The sequence below is a fragment of the Haliotis cracherodii genome, unplaced genomic scaffold, assembly GCF_022045235.1.
Source record: "Haliotis cracherodii isolate W230 unplaced genomic scaffold, xgHalCrac1.p SCAF_10, whole genome shotgun sequence".
In the NCBI taxonomy this organism is placed as follows: Eukaryota; Metazoa; Mollusca; class Gastropoda; order Lepetellida; family Haliotidae; genus Haliotis; species Haliotis cracherodii.
In genome coordinates this window covers 55,106,583-55,131,700 of record NW_027266265.1, presented here as the reverse complement: position 1 = coordinate 55,131,700, position 25,118 = coordinate 55,106,583, and the positions used below count along the sequence as shown (strand labels likewise).

Below are 25,118 nucleotides of genomic sequence, written 5' to 3'. Positions count from 1 at the left end.
CTGTGCATCTGTCTGTCGCTTCAATAGGATAAACATTTGACCAGAAGAAGCTTTGCATAGCCTATTGGAAGTACTGCCATACAATCTCAGTCATCTATTTGACATTTTTTGTTCTTTTGTTCATTTTTCAAATTTTGAATTGAAAACTTTGTTAAAATATTTTCAAAGCAGTCTGGAATGGAAACTAGTGCCGTATAACTGGGGAAAGCATTTTTCTGGTTGGCTAATGTCGACTTCTTGTAGGTCATTTCGTTGGTTGGGCAAAGTTCGTGAAGTGACCCGTAATGGGGTGTCAATGTGTAGTGGTAGCAAAACTAAAATCTGATTTTAATGAGATTGCTATTTGATCAATGGCCTGTGAACAAAAATGGAATGGATCACCAGAGATCATGATGAAAACATTTTGGTGAACTCTGGACTACAGAACCAAAACATGTTTCTGTGATTGGTGGGACATAATCAGCACCCTGTCAATACCTCCCATGTGTCAAGGTCATGTCAAGGTCATTCGCACAATGACAGACATGCTAATTGATTCAGACTGCTTTTCAATCAGCTGTTCATTTTATTCCGTTCTCTTGTATATATTGCATAAAAACATGGCATAATATGGCTTTGCTTGGTAAATTCCTGAGTTTTCAGTCCCTGTGTCTGGTAGAAATACCTTTTGCTCCATTGGAATTCAGGGTTAGAAAAGGTCCCCAGAAACTTTGCTGTTTGCAAGAGGCGATTTAATGGATTGGGTGGTCAAGCTATGTGTCCTAGTTAATTGCGTGTTATCATACTCCGACAGTGTGGATTGTTGCTCACAATATCAATCACTGCATTGTCTTGTCTTGTCCATACTTGATTATTTACTGATCACCGCCATATACCTGGAATATTGCTGAGTGCGGCGTTAAACAACAAACAAACAAAACAATGAAATACCCTTTGAGATGTAAGTATTATCTGACCCGACAATACAACTCTTTCAGTTTGCTCTAATGTCATACATTGGTGGCATAAAATAACCATGACTACCGTATTCGACGTAATAAGCGCCCTGCTCTAATAAGTGCCCACGGCGGTATTTGCTAATATATTGGCTAGCGAACAATCCCAATTAGCACCCCTTCCGATTGATCAATGTTCACAAGACATATTTATTTGCATTTGTGTGTTATATGCACCCTTAATTATGGGCAATTAAATTCTAGAAAAATATATCTGTTGGATATAAACATTTTAGGCTGTCAGCATAAACCATGAAATTTATCTTTTGACGCTGTTTTTTTTCACAAAATAATATTCAAATAAGAGACCCCTATTTCTAATTTCGAGAGTGCCCTGGGTGCTTATTACGTCGAATACGGTACATGGAAAGTGCAATGACTTGCAGGGTTTTGTGCTAAAACAAGAACATCAGTCAGGCAGGGGAATACCGTCATGGATGACTTTGCGGTTACTCAGTCATCATGTTCTTCATGTCCATGCTCAATCACTATAAAAGAATTTGATATGCACTCCTGGTTGACCATTGGTCAATACTTGCCAGTTGATGCAGGTGTAGACATATCATGACATACAATGTTGATTCAGGTTAAAAGAGTGCTGAAAATTTGAAAAAAGTCAAACAGTTAGCTACACTGTTACAACAGCTGCACCTATCTCAGGATATATTGACATCATATTAACATATCATATATTAACCTGAATCAATATTGTATGCAGGCATATGAATAATGATGTCAATATATCCTGAGATAACGTAAAGCTGTTGTAACAGATGAATTATCATAATAGTGTTCCCGCTGGTTTTTAAAACTGCTAGTCCTTGTGGACTGGCAACTCTAAAAATTACCAGTCCCCCCAATTTTTGCCAGTCCCAACTTTCAACAAATAAATAAACGTGTGAAAATTGTTTGGTTTTAATTCTTTCAACTTCATGTTCAGTGCAAAGATGTCATCGCTTAAGTGACTAAATATGGTCTATATGTCATTCACACAAACCTCAGTCACAATAATTTTCTCTTTATTTTTTAATATTTTTCGAGACAAAGTCACTACAACTGGATATTTAACCTGGAAATAGACTAGGGTAAACCCTGAAGGTAGCAGACAAGCTGACTTTGTTATAACATGTACTTATATGAATATCACCAATGTTTTGTTAACAACAAAAATTTATAAGTACTTTATTTGCCGGTCCACAGGGACTGGCAGTCACATGAATTACCGGTCCAAGCCTGATTTTACCAGTAGAAAACTGGTAATAACTGGTAAATGCGAACACTGCATCAGTGATGACTTTGCTTTCATTTAGAAGTTTTCCAGGACATACTTTGTGTACCATACCAGAGTAATCAATAAAGCCAAGCTGTCTGAATATGGTCTTATCACAATTTCATTTCTGTGTCAAGCAATATTCATTGAATGCGACCTGTGTGTCTCCAGCACCCCATGCTTGCTGTAGAAGGCGACTACCCTTGTCATTAGAGAAGACTAACAGGATCGCGTGGTCAGGCTCGCTGACTTGGTTGATGCATGTCATTGTATCCCAATTGCGTGGATCGATGCTCATGATGTCAGTCACCAGATTGTCTGGCCCAGTCTTGATTATTTACAGACCGCTGCCATATAGCTGGAATATTGCTGAGTGCGGCATTAAACAACAAAAAACAAACAAACATTAAATGCTGTTTTATAGATGTGTGTTAACTAGGCACTTCTCATGGGCCTAACAAGGGTGATTGTAAAATGCCAACATATCAGACAAGGACATGTGTGACAGGATTCAAGAGTGTGACGATAACTGCATATTGTGGCTTGATATATGTCACACACTGGCCTCTTGATTGCATACTGTGGCTTGAAATATGTCACACACTGGCCTCTTGATTGCATATTGTGGCTTGAAATATTTCACACACTGGCCTCTTGATTGCATACTGTGGCTTGATATATGTCACACACTGGCCTCTTGACTGAATACTGTGGCTTGATATATGTCACACTGGCCTCTTGACTGAATACTGTGGCTTGAAATATTTCACACACTGGCCTCTTGATTGCATACTGTGGCTTGATATATGTCACACACTGGCCTCTTGACTGAATACTGTGGCTTGAAATATTTCACACACTGGCCTCTTGATTGCATACTGTGGCTTGATATATGTCACACTGGCCTCTTGACTGAATACTGTGGCTTGATATATGTCACACACTGGCCTCTTGACTGCATACTGTGGCTTGATATATGTCACACTGGCCTCTTGACTGAATACTGAGGCTTGATATATGTCACACACCAGCATCTTGACTGCATACTGTGGCTTGATATATGTCACACTCTGGCCTTTTGACTGCATACTGAGGCTTTATATATGTCACACACTGGCGTCTTGACTGCATAATTTGGCTTGATATATGTCACACACTGGCCTCTTGACTGAACACTGTGGCTTGATATATGTCACACTGGCCTCTTGACTGAACACTGTGGCTTGATATATGTGACACACCGGCCTCTTGACTGAATACTGAGGCTTGATATATGTCACACACCGGCCTCATGACTGCATACTGTGGCTTGATATATATGTCACACAGTTCATGTCAGCCGTGTTGATTGGGTCATGTTGAAAACTGTTTAGGTGACAAGATATTGATTCTGCCAGGTTAATCCAGTGTATACTGATTTGGTTCATTTCCTGATGCATACCTTCCATTTGCCACTCACAGATGAGAGTTGATGAGGACCTGAGTAGATGATGTAGGAGATAAGCTTGCAGTGTTTTCTATTAGAGCTCCAGTTGTTTTCCATTCCAACGATTGATTGAAGAGAACATTAATGTAAACTATGTACAGGTTAGTTGCCATGGACCTTGTCCCCAGGTTATAAAACGTCGCTGAGTTCGATTTCATGCTCAAATTTGGTTTGGAGCTCAACTTAAAACTCAGACTCTATAAACGGAGGTTATAAATAATCTGAGTACGTTTTCGTGCTCAACTTGAGCATGAAATATGTACGGTCTCAAGTACGCTTTGGACCATGCTCAACACTGAGTTCGGTATCTACAATGGCAGCTCACGTGCTTCAGACTTGACACACCACTTCCTTTTATTTCTCCAAACAAAAGTTGTTCTCGCTGGACCACCTCCTGGATAAGACATACTTCCTCCGCCTCTGACCAACCCTTACCTCGCCTTCTTGACTCGGGCATGCTCTGTGTTGCGATTGTAAATAAGCAGACAACAACATCCAGGTTGTTTTCTTACCTTTCTCGACAGAAGAGTTCCAAATTGCCGCTTGTGTCAAACAGAGAGTCCATTGAGCATGCTCAAGCCGAGTGTGAGTTGTGCTCAGATGAGTACAGACTCAAGATGTTTTATAACCTCTGCTTGAGGACAAATCTCAACTGAGTAAGATCTTAAGATTCAAGTCCATGGAGACAATGTCTGCCAACAAGTGGCACTATGCAGGGAAGCACTCTTAGTATACTGGTTAGTTAAACAATTACAGATATAGGTGAATGTAATATTACATGAAAAACCATGTGTACAAAATATTTTTGAAAAAGCAGCACTTAAGATTTCCAGGGACAGTTCTAAGAAACAATGAATTGCAATTAGTCATTTGACAGTGACGTTGAAGGAAACTATGAATGAATAACAAAAGTCTACCCAAGAACACTGAAAATGAAACTATTGTCAAAAATAACTGACCAGAGAGCGGAAGGTCTGGGGTTCGATCCCCAGCCTCGTCATACCAAAAGACTTTAAAAGATGGTACTTGTTGTTACCCTGTCTGGCACTCGGCATTAAGGGGCTAAAACAAGGACTGGTCGGCTCGGAGTCAGTATACTGTGTCTGAGTGGGGTATTCATGTTAAACTGTGGCATGGTATCTCAGTGAGCTAACACTATAAATCGGAATCGGTCCAGACTAGTACAAGCAGCCACACACACGCACACGTACAAGCACGTCGCTATGTAAGTGCAATAATCTACGACGCGACGTTAAACCCCATTTCACCTCACCTCAACATGAGAAACTTTTGCATTGAGGCCACTGTGCCTAGATGATGATATAATGCTTTAGTTACCGGTATTCAGAAAACTCAAAGAGCTCAATTATTCAGTTTAGACTCTTTTTCTCTGAAATGGCTGAATTAATGATCCTGAAACATCAGTCGGATGTTCTGCATCATTATCTGACTGGGAATTTTTCATAACATTAAATATCACAATATATATATTTTTTAAAAAAAAAAGATGGTTCTAATTGTGGAAAATCTATAAGAATATTCTTCTAAGAAACGGCAAGGTCTAGTAATCTGCAACCTTATCTGTACCAACAATTTGTGTACATTTACAGTTGTTGTATAAAGTAACTTTGAAAGTCTCTATGAATCTACTCTGTGACTGCAAGACCAACATAGCAGAAACATTAGGAGGTGTAAGATTTTGTTTTGTCCGTCGCATGGAAATTGAATGAATAAATTCTTCTATTACTGAAAATGATAATGCATGATCTTATCAAAACCAAAAAGGCTCCAAGAGCTGATATTTTGGTAGAATATGTGAGTTCAGATTTAATCAGTGCATTTAGATTATGAATTAGAATAAAGAAATGATATTTTATTATCAAGAATATCACAGTGTTCAAGCTGAAACTTTATATGCTGGATGATTTTAGTCACTTTCGTCCACTCCATCTGCACCGTCGGTGGCTTCTGTTGACGATGTTGTCAACGCTGTATATGTCTAATTCAGCTGAAAATCGGGCACGCTTTCTGGAGTAAGCTGTGCATTGGGCTGTCTCAACAGCCTGTCCAGCTTAAGACACACCTTACATTGATCAAGGAGCTCGTCCATGTTTATTGGGTGTTAGCGGAACTGACGTAGGAGTGACTATTGAAAGTCACTGAAGCATGTGTTTATGACAAAGTAAGGTTGATCAGGCTGTGTCGGAGATTGTGTTGTTTGGTAATGTTTTGGGATTATCCCCCACATACTTTCTCTCGGTGTCATTGGTGACACAATCAATATCAAGAGTTAGGTACTCTGAATGGGACGTGTACTGGTGATGTTTTTATCACATCTGGATGTCAAGCCCTGTCTGAACATTCAAATCCCTGGAAACTCATTGCTGACAAATTTTAGTGCTTGGATATTGCTTGAGTGCAATGGCACTCTTTGTCTGTTGTTTGTCAAACTATCAGGCTTGTCTTTTCAACCTTGGAGATAACACAGTTTGTGATCACAATGTCTGACGCACTCAAGTGGAGAGTTTATGTAGACTAACATCTAGTCTCTGAAATGAAAATATTAATTTACTGAAAAAAAACCCAGTTGGTAAATTACATGGAGACTCTCTTCATTTCCTTAACCTGTAGTAATCTAGACTTGCCCACTATTATAGACTTGCATGGGCTGTATTGGATATAATGGTTTCAGGGTCTGTACAACAGTTATCTAGACTTGCCAACTATTATAGACTTGCATAGGGCAGATTTGTTTATCCTAGTACCACACATTACACTGCAATAAAATGCAATGCAATTGAATAGCTTAAAATAATTTTCATGATGGAGGAAATATATGTAATTACTGTCCATTGGGATTGTTTTGTATCAAACAAACTTCTTGATGAATAAGCCGCCTTTGTTAGAAATCTTACATCAGTAATTACACATTGAAAATAAAATAGTGAGTCTTTTGTCGAAATTGTGTGTCAAATATGCAGGAATCCTATCCTAGAGTTGTTTTTCTGACGAGCTATTTCTACAACCTGAGACAGCTACTATAAGCTGTAGCAGGACCTAATGAGGGATGCATAAAACCCCATGTACCCCGACTGATTTTGCTACAAGAAATTTATCTTACCGACATGTTTTAATTTGACATTGAATCAACACAAATTCAAAATTGATAGAAAACAGCTGTTCGATTGATCTGAGGTTAACTTGTGCTATGTCATGTGACTTCTATTGACTCGTGCAGCTTTTTTCTTTGAAGCAGTATGAGGGATTCATTTTGCCTCTCACAAATCCATGTGCAGCCTGTATCTCTCGTGGCGGGGTATAAGAGATTTATTCCTCTGCTGAGAAATATATTACCCTCCAAGGCAGGTTACACAGTATTCACGTGGACCAATCAGATCTCATCATTCTGACATGGAGGTATGATAATATAAGTTGTTCACCGGCCTCAAGGGGCATATGGGTTGAAGTATCCTCTAAGTTAGTTTATGGTTATTGCCCAGCTGGAAGGGCGAGGGTACGCCAACTCATGTCTCGAGAGAAACACATGGACACAAATTTATCTGCAGTTAATTGTGGTTGGTGTGCTGCAAATGTAATGCCAACAGTTCGGCTATTTGAGTGGGTATTATAAGATATGTACCTTACATGTTAGCTGGGTTCATTGAAAATAATAAACTGGGTCTCAGCCAATCAGAATCCGACATTCATGTGTAAGGGGAGATAATGAAATGTGTATCTTGTGCAGATGTCTCAGATATAAGTTGACAGTTGCCCTTTCCATTTTTTGCATTTGATGACATGTAAGGGACCAGTTCAAAAGTTTGATGTCAATTAAAAAATTAAATTCCTTAAGTTTTGAGACATACCCCCTACCCACTAAAATCTGAGTTCTGAAAAGGTTAAATTTCTGAGTTTATTGGCCTCTTTTGCCCCACATTCTCATATTTTGCACTGTTATGCAGAACGTTTATTGAATGAAGTATATTTACTAGGTGTTGACAATCACTTGCAGGGTTCACTCTCGGAATTTTCTTACATGGGCCCTTTATGTGAAAATTTAAAATATTTAAGAGGTACACCCACACTTGCCCATACAGCACAATGTTAAAATGTCCCATTGAATTTGAAAATGTGTTGGGTTTTTTTCAAATTCAGGGGCTAAAAACACAAGGCCCCACCCCAGAATTATCCTTGACTTGTTTTTATAGATCAAATCCGTCATCATATATTACACACTGTGCCGGATGGACCATTGCCTGAGATGATAAAACCCTAGCTACCTTGTGGAAAGGTTGCATGTATTCACTGACAACTTCTGACAGTATTTGAATAAAAATAGGATTGGTTTAGTTCAGTTACTATATAAAACATTGAGAAATCAGGTAAGTTGATTTTGTCAGAATTTAAAGGGCCATCAACCCCCCACCCTTAAACTCAAGGAATAAAGATTTTTATCTGACATCAAACTTTTGAACTGGTCCTTCCTTAAATCATAAAAGCTGTAATAAACTAACTGTATCAGCTGCTGTATGGCAGTAACAGGTTGTGCTCAGAAAAAAAGATATTTAATTTTACAGTGTGCTGAGTCGGGATAACTGTAGATATAGATCTTAGAGATCGATAACCGCAAATATCAAAAAGTTCAGAGACAAAACAATATATTTCATGTCACTGGTGATGGTGACAAATGTAGCTATAGATTACTCTGGGGACATTTAAGATATAACAAATCAGTTGCTTTTCGTCTTCAGCAATGGACAAACACAAGTCTATTCGAATAAAGTTTAACTCTAGTTCATAACAACATTATGTGTAAGATATTATCGATGACACAATTTTCATATTGATAATCATTAATATTTCTATCCATCAACGATAATTCCAATTATCGATCTTTTAAGTCAGCCCACGTGCTGAGTTTAATGTTGGGCTTGGGCGACACAATTAAATATGATTTACCAAGCTTCTCAAAGCAATAGCCATTTCACGGAGCTCTCTATACTGTGATAGGTGGCCCCAACCATGCTTGGAGTTGAACTCGCACTCGAATGACCATTATGTTAACAAATAAGTGACGACTGTCGTGACGCCAAATACACTTACCGCTGGTAAATTACTTTATCATACAATGGGTAGGTTTCTCGGCAGGATAAAGCCAACGGATAAAAACGATATCCATTGGGGTCATATGCGCATAGAGATGCAAATATCAAAGGTCAAGTAGGGACTACTTTCGCTGTTTATAAACAAACATGGCGTCGCCCTCGTCATTCGGCGATCGAGTCAGAATAAACCATTGGGAATCTGGATAAACTACAGGAATAATTGCTATCATTATCGAAAGAACAGTCTAATATACTGAAAATCAGTGTCTAACTGTAGCTGTAGCTAAGGCATTTTATAAGTTTTAGCAACTTTGGAGATATAAATTTCGAACAATTTTGCGAGGGCACGAGGCCTAGCCAAGCGGGATCAGTAGCCATATCTGTGCTTGTAACCCTCTGCGGCTTGAAACCTTCTCCACAAATTAAAATAGCTGGATTTGGCCAAAATATGTTCGAATTGTTACCTTGTTTTGTTTTCTCGCTGTGTGTACATCTGACTACACTTCTTAACGTTATGGTAAGACAGACCGACTGTCAACAACGTCTGACCGTGGCCGTGACGTGTCATAGACTAGGGTTAGAGTAGCTTCCCTTTGACAAAGGACAGTTACTCTAGCGGACAGACCGATGGATTGCCGCGAAAGGCAATTACAAACAATTGTTGTTTTGCGTATATGTTGCTTGGCCAGTGTATAAGGAACAGATTTCAGTTGGAACTACATTGGCTACTGTCACTGTCCGACTGACACATCACTTACCTGTGACGTAATAAATATTAATGCGCGCATTCCAGGAAAACTTACACTGTTTAGGTAATGTTTGTGAGAGAGGGAAAGCGATTTTGAAGCACAGAATTAAAGAATGACACTATATGATAAAGAGGTTATCACGCTTGTGTGTTTGGGGATGGTAAATATCCTGTATTAGGAATAAACACTATGTATTTAGCTCGCCAAGGCTCACTAAATACAATGTTTATTCCTAATGCAGGATATTTACCATCCCCAAACACACTCGCGTGATAACCTCTATTTCTTTCTTTGTCAATTTGAATTTCTATTTCATTAAAAGTATCATCTTTAATTGATATAGTAAGAATGTAAGGGAGAAGTTGGTTGATTTTCCATTAGTCTGCAATCTCTAACCAATCTGATTATTAAAACAACAAAGTAAATTCACCTTGAAAACATGCTCAGTCGTAAACCTTTTCAAAATGAAATATGATGGCATTCTCAAAGACATAAACAAAAGTATAAATGTTACTAATATGGGGTTAGAGGGCAAATTTCAAGATTCTTAAAATAGCCGCGCCCACACTGGTGGCAGCGATGTTACCGAGAGTGTAACAAAGGTGTCACGCGCTGGGAAGGAGCTTGATGATTTACAGTTGAAGGGAGACAACTCTTACAGTCTTACAGTAGAAGAGGCTGCAGAAAAATGAAAGATTTGGTGAAGTGCCATAAAATCCTATTACTTCTACAGTGGCAAAGACACTGCACCTATGTGATGATGGTGTCTGTTAGATGATGTCTGTTAGATGATGTCATTGTAACCCTTGAGGGTTTTAAATGTGGGAACAAATATAGTTACAATGTTTTGAAGCAAAGCAAAGATGGAAATGTTTCTCTGGCAGCATCTTACATAATTATTGAAGCAGCTTTGTTATCCGTTCATAAATGTTATCTTGAGGCTGTTTACAAGAAGTGATGATAGTGTGTGAGACAAATGAATTCATTATACAAGAGATGACTGACTTTATACAACAGGGCTCTATCTAGACTTGCTGACAGGCTCATATTCAATTGATGATTACAAGAGATGACTTCATGATACAAGATATGAATGGTTGTTACAGATGAATTTGTAATGAGATAACAGTGTTTGAAATTAAACATGAATGTCAAATGTTCCTTGTCATAACTGTACGTGTAAAAGATTAGAACTTTACGGAGTCCCTAGAAAATCTCAAAAACTCCAGACGCCCTTTAGCTTTACCAGACTAAGTTAAGTTACTACCAAAGATCAAAGGATCCAATACATGGCCTGAATTGCCTTTTTCATGTACTCCGGGCTCATTCCCCACCATGGCTTCAATTTGTAAGTGATGTCACAATCTCTATATTTACTATCTCTAACTTTAGCCAGGCTAGATTTTCTAGTCCATTACCCAGCCCTTGAGAATATATTACAAATATATCCAACTCAAGTTTAGAATGATTTGGCAAGTCTAGATTTTCTCAGCTCTTGGAAATTAAGAAATATTCTGGCCTCCATTTGGATTATATTTGATATTTTGTAGATATATATTTTTAAATAAGATAACTATATTTCTGCCTCTAAATGTCAGTCTGCAGATTTCCTTATACGAAATTTGGTTGTATGGCTGTGATATATGAATCGGGCTCAGCTGTGCTGGCGAAGGGACAAGTTTTTTTTATCATAATAAATTAGACGTATTATACATTGGATAATCAAGGCCATACTATTCAAGGAATTGATTGTCATGGTGTCCCATTGCAGATTGTCATAACCTCATTACCTCATGATGCTATTTGAAGTCAGGACCCGCGATGATCCGGGGTAGAATAGGTCTTCAGAAACCCATACTTATTGTAAGAGGTGACTTTGCTTGTTGTAAGAGGGGACTAACGGGATCGGGTGGTCAGGCTCGCTGACTTGGTTGATCCATGTCACCATGATCTGAACCATGGATCGATATCCATGATGTCAATCATGGGATTGTCTGGTCCTGACTCGATTATTTACAGACCGCCTACCTATAGCTGGAATATTGCTGAGTGCGGTGTTAAACAACAAACAAACAAACTTATTTGTAGTCAGAACATGACTTGCAGCTAAAGTTGCCATTTATTGAAACCTAAGATATTTATCATAATACAATCAATTTCATTGCGATGCTTGTTTCAAAATAGTTGAAAAGAAGTTAAACATTTATGGGCAAAAGGGATCACTTAATTTACACATCCACCAAACCCAAATTTCACTACTATGCAATATTATTAATTATTTTCTCTCTTGTTTATCTGTGAACCAATTTCAGGACAATAGGATAAGGGAAATAATCCTTTGATGTGTTACCAGACAAAACACTTACATATTTATTTCTTGAATATATGCTATTGACTATAATTTTAAGTGGTCACTCTTGAAAATTTATCTTTACCTTTTGTTATATTTTTACCATCAACCCTTCAGTTTCAAAAAGCTATCTACATTTATACTAAAGTGACCAGAGAAAAAGGTGTTAAGTGCTTGATTCCTACAGATGTCTTGTAACAGTGTGTAAAAAGAAATATCTTTAGAGATTGAATTGATGATCATATACTTTCAAACATTCTACTCAAAGGGCTATTTTCAAAGAGGATTCACGATTTCTCATTCTATACAAGGGTACATGTGTGGCCCCGTTGTCTAAGATCGCGTAATTCGCTGTGCAGAGTTGCATCCCTTGAGAAACTTATGATTGTGGGTTCGAATCCCAGTTCGCCCCCATTATATTTCTAGGTTTGTCAGCACCATACCGTGCTCGTGGGTTTCACCAAAGTGGTAAATGTCTGAGACCTGCATCCCTTCAGGCTTTCCTCCCACATTAGGCTGACATGCCGTGATACTGGAATACTGATCAAAGCAGCGTTAAACCCAACTCACTCACTGTTTATATAAAAATGTGCCTTTTCATAAATTTTGAAATTTCTTAATGCTGTGGCCATGGTAACGGTGATTTATTTGTTTTCAGGATGGTTCCTACCTGGCTGAGTTCCTACTTGGGAAAGGATATGAAGTAAGTTTCATTTTAATATCTTGTCGTAAAACTTGTCAGCAAAAGTATTGTGAAAGTCCAGTAAGAAAAAAATAAAGACTGCCAATTCTAAATACCTTGCTTCTTATAGAGTAGCCTTCCTTATACAGAAAACACTATTTTTGTGATTGTTGAACATTTTCAAGGGACATAACTATTGGTGCCTTTGATAGTGTCAGTCAGGCATATCTGGATTACCTCCCCTAGACTGTTTACTCTACAATTTCATGATCTATTGCAGTTACAATGTACAAATTCATCACATTTTCATAAAAAATCTTTTTCACTTTGTGTCCACAATTAGTTCATTGTCACGTATCCGAATGAAATATTTTGACTTGCATTATCAAGATAATGTACATTTCAGGTCCATGGAATCATAAGAAGGTCGTCCTCATTCAACACAAGCAGGATTGAGCATTTGTACGCTGACCCCAAGTCTCACCGAGAAGGATGTAAGGATATACTACCATGTCTTTCCATAGTCTTCTAGTGAAGGAATACCTGCATGTTTAGACCAACCCCTCTGTTAATGCCTATATTCATTAATTCAAAAATGTGGGTCAATTGAAAACATCTTTACAGTATGTTTATCTGATCTAATGCATGTTTTCTTGTATATGTTTGTGATCTTTGTGTGAAAGACCCTGTACAATGAGACCCTGTAAAGCATACCAGTACTGCTCACAGTGATTAAGTGGTGGTGGGATAGCCTTGTGGTTAGAGTATTTGCTTGGGCTGAACACTCAGGTTCAGTTTCAAACAGCGTTAGAAATTGGCACTAGCCCTGTAGTCCTTGCCAAACTGCCCAATAGTTAAGGTATCATAAGGACATGTAGAAACTTGCCATTTTTAAGGGGTTTACTATATGTTATCATTATAAGGTCTAGTGGACTGAAACTGTTAGTTTCCAACGTATGTTAGATGTGTGAAGCCCCTTCTTGTTGTTCCCTATATGATATGGCTGGAATATTGCTGGAGAAATCTGACTTGCTTTAAAGTAGAGGTTAAACGATACATCAGTGCAACGGTTTTATTGTGAGTTTTCTTGTGCCGATACAATACAAGATACATTTTTATCTGTATTGATACAACACGATACACTTGCTAAAATGCCTTCCTGTTCATTTAACGACCCCTCTGCATTTTTGTCAGTCCAAATTCGCTAATTGTGATGTAATTAAGTTAAATACTAATGACGTACAAGTGTCTACAGCTAGCTTTTCCTTTTGAACCTGTTCTGAAATATTTATTCAAGGCATTTCCAAACGATTTGACATAAATATGCATATCTCGATACGTATTGTATCGTGACCTTTGTTTCATGATACGTATCGTATCGTGACCTTTTGTTTCTTAATACGTATCGTATTGTGACCTTTGTTTCATGATATGTATCGTATCGCGATCTGTTTCATGACACGTATCGTATCGTGACCTTTGTTTCATGATATGTATCGTATTGTGACCTTTGTTTCGTGACACGTATCGTATCGTGACCTTTGTTTCGTGACACGTATCGTATCGTGACCTTTGTTTCGTGACATGTAATTGTATCGTGACCTTGCTGTATTGTTTCACCCCTACTTTAATTTAAGAGAACCAACAGATGGCATGGTTACTGAAAAAACAGCAACCAGATTATAGGGGTTTCAGTGTACAGCAATATGCTTTTTTAATATGCCACTAACAGTTGATAAAATGGCAATTTTTGTGTGGTATTACTTGGTATATATGGTGTGGTATATATTGCCTGAGTACTTTGCATGTTGATGGGGCGTCATGTTGTGCTTGCGTTTGTTTTTCAAGCGAATGTGTCAAACTGTAAGTATATATGCAGGATCTGATAGTTCTATATCTAGTTCGCAATAGTTCTGTGGTGTATTTACTGTTGTATTTTCATGTTTGGCTTTGAGGCGTTAACCAAGGTTGCTTTCTTCTCGCTGACTCATTGCTGGATACATCAATGCAGAAGGCAGGGGATTTTCTGCTGCACTGGGTGATCACGTGACAAAGGACACGCTAAAAGACAAAATGGCTTCTGTCAATACTTGAATTCCTTAGATACGTATATACATTCTTTGTATAATTCGGACATCTTGATAAGTACTCTAAGTCTACATCCCCCAATTACCGGCTGGGAGTCAAGCTGTTCTGTGTCACATGATCATCACCAGCAGGAGATCACATGATTGGGGATCATCTATACACAATGGCTGTTTCATGTTGATATTGCACTTTGTATTGGCTGATATTTCTAAATGCCATGAAACTCACTCACTCACTCACTCACTCACTCACTCACTCACTCACTCACTCACTCACTTGTTTTATAGTTTGATATACTATGCTTCAGTTGTGTCAATATCATTGTGAATGGTTTTTATTTTTGTTATTTGGTTTTCAGATTTGATTTAAAAAACATAGCTTGGAATTATAAATAAATTTAATAGAAAAACAAAAATTTGAAGGTGTGGTCGGTAAAACGGATTATTACAGAATGTAATGAAAGTTAAATGCCAGTGGTTTATCCCTTCTTATATTGATTCAACATTATCATTTTTTTTTTATCTTTGAAACAATTGATTCAAGCCTCTGTGTTTCCAAAATTTCCATAGATCCAAAGATCGGGTAGTCAGGCTCTCATGTCATCGTAATCCAATTGCGTGGATCGATGCTCATAATATCTGTCACTGGATTGTCTGGTCCAGAATCGCTTATTTACCGATCGCCATCATATAGCTGGAATATTTCTGAGTGCAGCGTTAAACAACAAACAAAGAGAAATTTAGAAACCAAATACCGGTATTTGGATAGGGCTGTGATGAAAGTAAAATGGACTATTGCATGTCCCGTGGCAAATCAAGGGATTTAGCAAAAAATGTTTACTTGCCACTTATCCAACAAGGGTATGTTTTGTATCACTTACTTATAGTTAACACCATTAACAGTTATACAATCTCCCTTATTAATCAGTTATTTTCACTATATTGATGATGAACAAAGATGGCAAATACCAGTGTCGGAGAGGTTCATGCATTCTCTCGAATGATAAGCTGATCAGTCACTTTGAGATGTACCCAGCACAAGAGTTGTTGCATAACAGTTTTCTTTCTCCGTAAATGATCAATTCCTTGATATAGAATGACCTAAGGGACCAAGCTGTTCTACTGTCACGTTTATTCAGCTTTCGCGGTTCTAGTTTTCCAGTTTCAAATGATCCTGACTGCCTCCGTGGTCTAGTGGTAGAGCGTGGGCCCGGAGAGTGGAAGGTCCGGAGTTCGATCCCCGACCGCGTCATACCAAAAGACGTTAAAAGATGGTACTTGTTGTTACCCTGTCTGGCGCTCGGCATCAAGGGGCTGTAACAAGGACTGGTCGGCTCGGAGTCAGTATACTGTGTCTGAGTGGGGTATTTATGTTAAACTGCGGCATGGTATCTCAGTGAGCTAGCACTATAAATCGGCATCAGTCCGGACTAGTACAAGCAGCCACACAAACACACACACGTACATGCACGTCGCTATATAAGTGCAATAATCTTGGACGCGACGTTAAACCCTATTTCACCTCACCTCACCTCAAATGATCCTAGCTATAGAAGGACAGTAGGAACCCAACAGAAGTATCTGCTCATCTGTGTCCTGGGTTTCCAGTTTGTACTTAACGGCTTTAAATATTAAAAATAATATTTCTCTGCAAGCTACCATACACTTCCCATGTACACCTCTAATGCCTGGCTTATTCTTGTAGCAACACTGTGTGGATAGTGCAGGTATGACAGTAAATTCTTGCATATTGTTATCTGGGCGGCAGGTAGCCTAGTGGTTAAAGCGTTTGCTCGTCACGCTGAAGGCCTGGGTTTGATTCCCCAGATGGGTACCATGTGTGAAGCCCATTTCTGGTGTCCCCCACTGTGATATTGCTGGAATGTTGCTAAAAGTGGCATAAAACCCAACTTACTCATATTTTTATCTAATAAGAAACAATTGGTTCCTATACGTTCCTGGATGCTTGTTGGCCATAATTAATGATGAAATCTCTTTAACCTGTGTCAGCCATGATTATACTGTTCACATGGGGAGACTCTCACAGATTCACTTATTAAGCAAGTCATTGGAATACACTAGTGTGTGCTGAAATCTGATTGGTTGATAAACAGTGCTCAGTTGGATCTGAACCCAGAAAGGTGAACGACCACTGTAAAAGGCGACTATGCTTGTCGTAAGAGGCGACTAATGGGATCGGGTGGTCGGGCTCACTGACTTGGTTGATGTATGTTATTGTATCCCAATTGCGCGGATCGATGTGCATGATGTTAATCACTGGATTGTCATTCCAGACTCGATTATTTACAGACTGCCGTCATATAGCTGGGCTATTGCTGAGTGCTGCGTTAAACAACAAAGAAACAAAAAAAACTATGTAAAAGAAACATGGCATTTTATGTAATGACTTGATTGTGTCTACTTCCTATTTATCAGAAACTCTTCATTCTGCTAGCCAGGTTTGGTTGTCATGGAAGTATCTATATCTGTATCATGATGCCACAGAATTCCAGTATTTCATGACTCTTTCTCAGCTAGCTGTTAGAGAACAAGCTGAAATGTGGTGTGGAAGAATGTAGATTTGGTATTTACAATGTCGAAAGACTTTACGTGCTCAGCTTTCATTGTTGACTGTTTGATATGGACATTGAATACTTCGTAACACAAATCTAAAAACACACCAAGTTTTTCTCCTAATTGAAATTAGATGGAATAATCTTTATCAATAAGAACCGCAACTTTGCTCAAGGCCTAAAACTGATTATTTATCCGTTTTAATTTGAAAAAATGGTGATTAAATTCTTTTTTCATCTGTTTATAATTTTCTGTCAATGAACCCCAACCACCATGAGCTAAAGGCCTGGGAGAATGAAAACAAACGAACACTTTCATCTTATTTGAGAAAATAGGATTAAATAGTTGTTGAGAAATAGTATTTTCATCATCTTTCTAAAAATACAACCATCCGTATGAAAGAACATTATTAATGTAGTGTTTATGCAAAATGGTTCAAGGCACCCAAATTATTTTTTATAAATGAAGTTTGGTTTAAGTTGTTTGTAACAGTCAACTCGGCTTCTAGCCACCTTCTCCTCTCACCACACAGGGAAGGAGTCCAGTGTTTCTGTGGTTATTCATCAACATAAAGGAATTATTGTTTTCAGCATCAAATAATAAAACAACGGCCAGTTTTCATGATTTTAAGAACAATACCCAGTGGACTTTAAAGTAGTTTCCAGTAGATATAGAGAATCTTACCCGAATGTCTTTTGATATCAAATATATCAACACGAGTTGAAAAAAGTGGAGGAGTGCCGAGGAGTTTTACCACTTTTATCAACGAGTGTTGATATATTTGATATGAAAAGACACGAGGGTGAGATTTATTTATCATCCAACATCATTCTTCCAACTTTTTCAGTTTGTAGACAGTTATAAGCAGTGGTGTCTAAGTCTAAAAAGTAGTGCTAACAGCTTCAGTACCAGTGCTATTAGTGATGTCATTTGATTGTGACGTCATGGTAACAATTGTGATGTCATTTCACCCAAGCAATATCTCCTTTTGGAGCCAGTTTTGGATGATAAAATGCAATATTGTAATTATTATCAAGTCTTGTTATATTTCGTCGCAGCATTTTTTTTCCCAAATTAATCTGACCAAATAGAACAGAACCTTGGGGGTATATTTTGGTAGACTGCATGGATCCTGAGGCTGAATGACTGGCATCAGTACCTCATGGTTTTGTTAGCGGTGACAAAAATGGGTAAAGATAGGACACAATGGCCACTGATTATTTTCACAAGTCCACTAAAATGATGAGTTGCCATCAACTTCATGTTAAAAGTGGTTGTCCACAAGGACATGAGGAAATGTCACTCATCCTTCCTAAGCTTTACTTGTCTCTGGGGGCGGTGGGGTAGCCTAGTGGTTAAAGCGTTCACTCTTCACGCCGAAGACCCAGGTTTGATTCCCGACATGGGTACAATGTGTGAAGCCCATTGCTGGTGTCCCCCGACGTGATATTGCTGGACTATTGCTAAAAGCGGCGTAAAACCATACTCACTCACTCACTCACTCACTTGTCTCAGACTGTTAATTCCGATCCCTTCTAACATGCCAACCCAAGGCTGATATAGCAGTCTGTTAGACACTGGTCATCGAATCTATTACAGCATCCCCTCAGCATCTTTTATGGTAGCCCCTAGTCACTCAGTAATGCTCTCTGACTTGTCAGGTGTGGGAATAGACTGTCGTTAAACAACGAAACTTATACAGTGAATAAGCAAATTACATTCTCGGCAATAGCGTTTGCCGATCCACGCATTAAATATGTCACCGAACTTGTATATTTGTAAATTAATGCAAGTGTAATGTAAGTGTGTATTAAAGGAATAAAACAATGGTTCCTAAATCGTATTACTATGAAATATTGGAAAACTGTGTTTGAGATATTTAACTGTTGTCTTTATTTGTCATGTGTGAATAGTGAACTTAACACAGTCTGTATAGTGAGTACATAGTTGCTCATGATATTAACCACTAGTTTTCCGCACCACTATTATAGTTTTAGTATTCACACCTAAAGTACTCACGGAAATGAAAAAAAGCTGTTTTTTCGACCTCAGATTACAGTTTATTACAGTTAATATACAAAATATGTAAATATTCAAACAACTAAATTAGTACTAATTGGGCCATGGCACAAATACAGCGTATCAAATGTTTTTATGCCTTTTTACACGTAAAAGTGTGTAAAAATGTGAATAAAACAGACTATTGTGAAACAGGGCATAACCAGGTGTAAGTAGATCAAGGTGACCTATGACACCTTGACGACAGGTGAGAACAGGTGCATAATGCCTATAGTCTGTTTCTGCTATGTCAATTTGGACTTAGTTTTATTTTTGAATGTTGAAAGTGACGACAAATTACCTCCTGTAAAGTACATTTTGTATTGTTCACTGAGATCAAACTAGCAAATCCAGACTAGTATTTTTCGAGTTGTTTTGTTATTTCGTATTTACAGCTACGTAACACTTTGTGTCGATTTTTAAATTGAGAAAAACAGTTTTTTTTTCATTTCCGTTAGTACTTTAGTATAGGGTTGTATGCACTTTGTATTTCCTTTCAAGGACCAAGGTTCACTGTGCACAACTCCTCCACAGTAACGTGCTCAATAATACACTAGAATAGGTCTTCAGCAAACCATGCTTGCCGTAAGAGGTGACTTTGCTTGTCGTAAGAGGCGACTAACGGAATCGAGTGGTCAGGCTCGCTGATTTGGTTGATGCATGCCAACGTATCCCAATTGTATTGATGGATGCTCTTGATGTCAATCAGTGAATTATCTGGTCCAGGCTAGATTATTTACAGACCGCCGTCATATAGCTGGAATAGTGCTGAGTGTGTCATTAAAAAAATAATAAGAAAGAGCTTTACAAAAGGTATTTTATATGATATTGTTAAGTATTGTATTGTGGTGTGATGATGAATTAATAGAGCCTCTCTGACTTCATCCTCAAGCTCTGAACGCATATGGTTCAGCTTCCTGGTTTGGGGATGAAGATCGCTATAGTTTTCATTGTCAGTTGCAGACAGTTACAGCAGATCTAGATTCACTGAAATAAGAAATATGTTTTGAAGTTGTTACATTCCCAAATTAAAAAAATGTGATGAAGGCATAAATAAAAATCTGTTATGAAAAAGGCTATTGCATGAAATTTAATTATCTATTTTGCATTTTTTTTAAAATTTCAATAAATGCTCTGCATGTAAAATATATTCTTGGTTGTCCTTGCTCTGTACGGATTGAATTTTGTAAGACATGTCCTAAAACCCAGATTAACACGGCCTTTCATCACCATTAATTTTTGGTAAGAAGAATGATGTAATATTTACCAGGATGAACGGAGAGTTGGGTGATTATCATGGTGTGACAGAAACTCCGTAGCATCTGTCCTTGTTTTAGGCATGAGTGTAATTCAATCTGGGGACAATGTGATGCCATCTTAAACCATAGGGTGATATGATTGCAGTAATTTTAGAGACCAGATTTCATCTTGATGAGATACGTTTATGCCAAAGCTGCTAAAACGCTTCTGATTAGTCCCTCCCAATATTAAGTGGGAGCCAGACACCCCCCCTTGGCCAACGCCCTCTTCTGCGTCCATACGTCCATTGTTGCTTGTGGTAAAACAAATATTTACTGTAGCGTTCAGCAACCAAATCACGGGAGATGATTTAATTTTGAACTGAATGGAAACAGTTGTGGCTTGACTCATCCTTTATCTCACAGCAAATTTCAAAATTTCCTCTGCACCATTTTTGTCTGTGAATTTTATTTGAGTAGTTTAATTTGTTGCGGACTCATGCCAATTTGGTGCGCTAGCTGGGCATCCACTCTGATTAATATCAGAATTTCCGCCATGCGCGAATTAATTTTTAGTCAGATTCTTTTTCCAAAGGATGTTTTTGTCGGTTTTGTCCAAGCTAACTGAGCTATGCAGTTGAGAAATATCTCGAGTTTCAAAAGGCCATGTTCTTTTCTTCCTCTATTGAGATGAGAGGTTAGCCAAGGGGGGACGACTGTGCTGGTGACAAAAGAGCATCTTTGCCTGGGAGGGTAAGATAGCTGCATCGGAGATTTGTTTGAGGTGGTGTCGAGTGTTACGACTTGGGCGATCGATTAACTACTTCCTTTCACCCAATACTCGGCCTTGTTTATTTTAGTCTTTTTCAGGGTAAAATGAACCTTTTGAGAACAAAATATTAAAGGCAGTTTATCTTTATTGGAACGTCTTGATATTATGAGTATGTAAAGTCTTATTATGAAGGGCAATAGTTCTTGAAATACTTGAGCTTGCGAATATTGAGTTGAGAAAAACTTCTTGAAAGCAGATAACTGTATTTCAGAGTGAAGGTGTTTATTGTTGTGAGAGCTGGTTATTAAAGTCCACACTGTTTAATTTGATGTGCTTGATGTTATATAGACATAGCAAGCTTCTTACAGTACACTATGACTGGGAACAAAATACACAAGCAATGACTCGGGGCCAGAATTCCAGGCCCCCATTAAACAGCAATGCACTTTGTGTGCTGAACTGAAATTGTATGCCTCAAACTATGGAAAAAGTTTTGGAATTTAAGTGGAAGGTTGGGTAGCCAAGTGGTAAAGGCGTTGACTAATCATGACTAGTCATGAGTTTTATTCCCACATCTGACAATATTTTTAGACCACGCTTGTGTTGCTGCAGAAGTATAAGGTGTGACAACTTGTCCTACAGAATTGTGTCCCTTGGCTGTGAAAAATCTTGGTTCATAGGTTTGCATCTGACATCAGCCATGAATATGGTCCATGGTTTGTCTGCTACATAAGAGTGATCACAGGTTTAACCAGAGGGATAAACTCTCACCCAACATTCAGCTTTCATGACAGAAATTGCTTAAAAACTAAAAAATCTAACATACTGTTGAGGTCTAGTTAAGCCCAACACCAAGTCAGTCTCACTGTCCCTGAACCATATTATTTTATATTGTGCCCAGCATTACTGTGATGATATGGCAAGTCTAGATTATGCTTGGGTTCTGAATCTCCCAACTTACTTAGGTTCCTTTTCAATTTAGATGGAGTTGTTTGCATCTATCAAAATTATGTATTTTCCATAACTAAGCATAAGTCTGCCTGACACCACTCACTCATTCTTCTTCCCCACATTTATAGTCGTTAACTTCCTTGCCTCAAGAAGATGGGCACCAGCCTGCTTCCCGACTCACTTTGAGTGCTACATGTAGTAGAACTTCAGGGGTTTTAGTGGGTGTCCTTATATATGCTATCACTGTTTGGAGTGGTAAATGTTTCAGGTTAATTGCATCGCTGGTGATATAGCTGAACAATGCTGACTGAGGCATTGAACAATAAAGAAACAAACACTCACTTTTATCCATAGCTGTTATGTAACTTGAAAACTTTCTCGATTATTTACTATTTTTTTAGACTTAGTTCTCATACAGACAAGATGGAACACGAGTTGTAGGGAATTACGCACAATATTCACCTAGCTGTGTAGATGAAGCTGAAACTTGATGTAAAACATGTGTTCAATAGGAACCAGTACTCGAGATAAGAGGCTTGTTGGCGAAAGTCACACGTCTAGGATGTGTTTGTACTCCCACACTGGCCAGTTTATACATACCAAATGCAGGAGTACAACCAGAAACATGCAGACTCATTTTCACGGCTGTACAGCTCGCGACATTAGCGTGATCAAACTTGATCGAAATCAGGTTGGTCAACTGTTACCCCACCTGTGGACCATGTGAATGTGATTAATGTCATTTCAGTTGGGAGTAGGGCTTGCTTAGGTTTTCATCCCATATTAACGCAACACTTTTTTATTTTTAAGTGTTTTCGTTTGATGGACTCCAATAGCCAGAGAACAACACTTATTTATTGGACTGACTGGAGCGCCAATAGACACAATCAGACAAAACAAAATGACTAGTTTGAATTTATTTATATTTTCCAGACTGCCTTGTCTAATATGAACTGGAAAAAATAAATGAAAATAAAATCAAACCAAACGTAACAAAATTTTCTGATAATGGTTGATAAAGTGCAAGGCGTGTAGGCCCATTATAGAAAACAAAGCCTTCTAACTGTTCTAAGTTAAAACATATGAATGTTTTTGTAGAATTAATAAATTTCCTGTGCTTTAAACAGAATTTAATTGGCATGATTTTTGCTCTCCCAATCAATGACCAAAACAACTTCATGCAAATTAAAATAAAAATATTTGGAGCTAATAAAATTATTTGAACCATTGAATATGATGCATAGAATACCTATCCATGACTATAAACAGTGAGGCGACTATGCGTGTCGTCAGAGGCGACTAATGGGATCGGGTGGTCAGGCTCGTGAATTGGTCGATGCTTGTCATCGATCCCAATTGCGTGGATCGATGCTCATGATGTCAATCACTGGATTGTCTGGTCCAGACGGCCATCATATATCTGGAATATTGCTGAGTGCGGAGTTAAACAACAAACAAACAAACAAATAAACAGTGATAACAGCATAGAATTCTTTTGCTGAACACTATTCCCCAGAGCACTAATGTTCACATCTATTTATAATGTATTTTAAAATTAAATTCAATTAAATTCAATAAGTTCAATACGAGTACACCGTTTTCCGACCCAGCTTCAAATTTAGCTGAAATTGATGGAAAATATCTTAAAAACGACACATGATCTTTCCTTAGGATCAGAAATACAGCTGTTTTTGTTGGAAGGTGAGATTGTGTGAAGACTTTTTAATGATACACAAAGGACACCTCTATTAGAGACATGACTGATCTCTGCCGACATTACACAGGTGGAATTGTCCGAAAAAATGAAACCTGATTGACACGTGGTGTTCTCAGGTTAAGGCTCCCCCAGAAACAGCCGCGCAGTTGATGTGTGCATTGTAGGCTGTGGCAAGACCACACATATGGCAGGCCAACCCATTTCTCTTTAGTCTCATGTATAGCTTATTGTTTGTTTTCATACACTTAAATCCATGTAATAACTCCCTATTCCACTGATACGGAAATTTCTGCTAATCTTGTTGTAATGGCACCAAGCAGTACCTCCCATAATGCCAAAGCGAAAGTTTGGATTTTGACGCCAGCCACTTTGTCCTGTTATGTTTTGAAACATCAAAAACCATGTGACCTTTGTGTTTGTGTAACAAAAGAAATTAAAGTCCGACCAAATGTTTACATTAGTTGTAGGTTGCCGGGGAAACTCTTAATACAATCGTGGCCAGATGCTCATTGGGTGATGGCGGGAACAAATGTTAGAGGCAAAACAATACAGCCATTAAATTCACAAATGTTAACTATATCAGAAAAAAGATGTCTCTCCAAAACCTTCTTGTGTATGGTAGGGCTGGGTACAGAATGCCATGCACGATTACAGTACAGTTTAAATTCCTCTCATATTTGAATTGCATGTTTGAATTTTTCAGCTTAAACTACTGCTGTCTGAATACTTTCTTACTTTTAGCGCCAACTCTTAAAGCGTGACTACATTTCAAAGTGGCAAAATAAACATTTACTGTTAATTTCAAGTTTAATAGATACATTATTTAGGATTTCAAAGTGACATTACATCCAGACCGTCCTTAAAATTAAATTTTGGACAGTTTGGGTTATAAGTTCAGTTTTTCAGTAAACTATGGTTAATACGAACTCAAAGGGACCACTGATGTTAGTTTAATAAAACCGTAGTTCATTATAAGCATATATGCAGCATATATACAGCACATGGCTGGGACCAACATGTTGTTAGGTCTGTCAGTTTGTTATAAGCGTGTTCATTATAAATGTAATTTACTGTAGTTTAATCA

General features: G+C 38.1%; 1 protein-coding gene across 3 annotated transcripts in view; it reads left to right on the top strand.

The window, feature by feature from the left end:
* The window catches only part of LOC139454536 (GDP-mannose 4,6 dehydratase-like), a 79,957-nt gene that overhangs the window by 11,692 nt on the left and 43,147 nt on the right, over window positions 1-25,118 (top strand). For 2 of the 3 annotated variants that reach the window (XM_071236315.1, XM_071236314.1), the window contains exons 2-4: window positions 12,614-12,658; window positions 13,044-13,131; window positions 14,486-14,500. In XM_071236315.1, the coding sequence (XP_071092416.1) occupies window positions 12,614-12,658; window positions 13,044-13,131; window positions 14,486-14,500 (148 nt within the window). The remainder of the gene's footprint in view (window positions 1-12,613; window positions 12,659-13,043; window positions 13,132-14,485; window positions 14,501-25,118) is intronic. The other variant, XM_071236316.1, reaches the window with a different exon arrangement.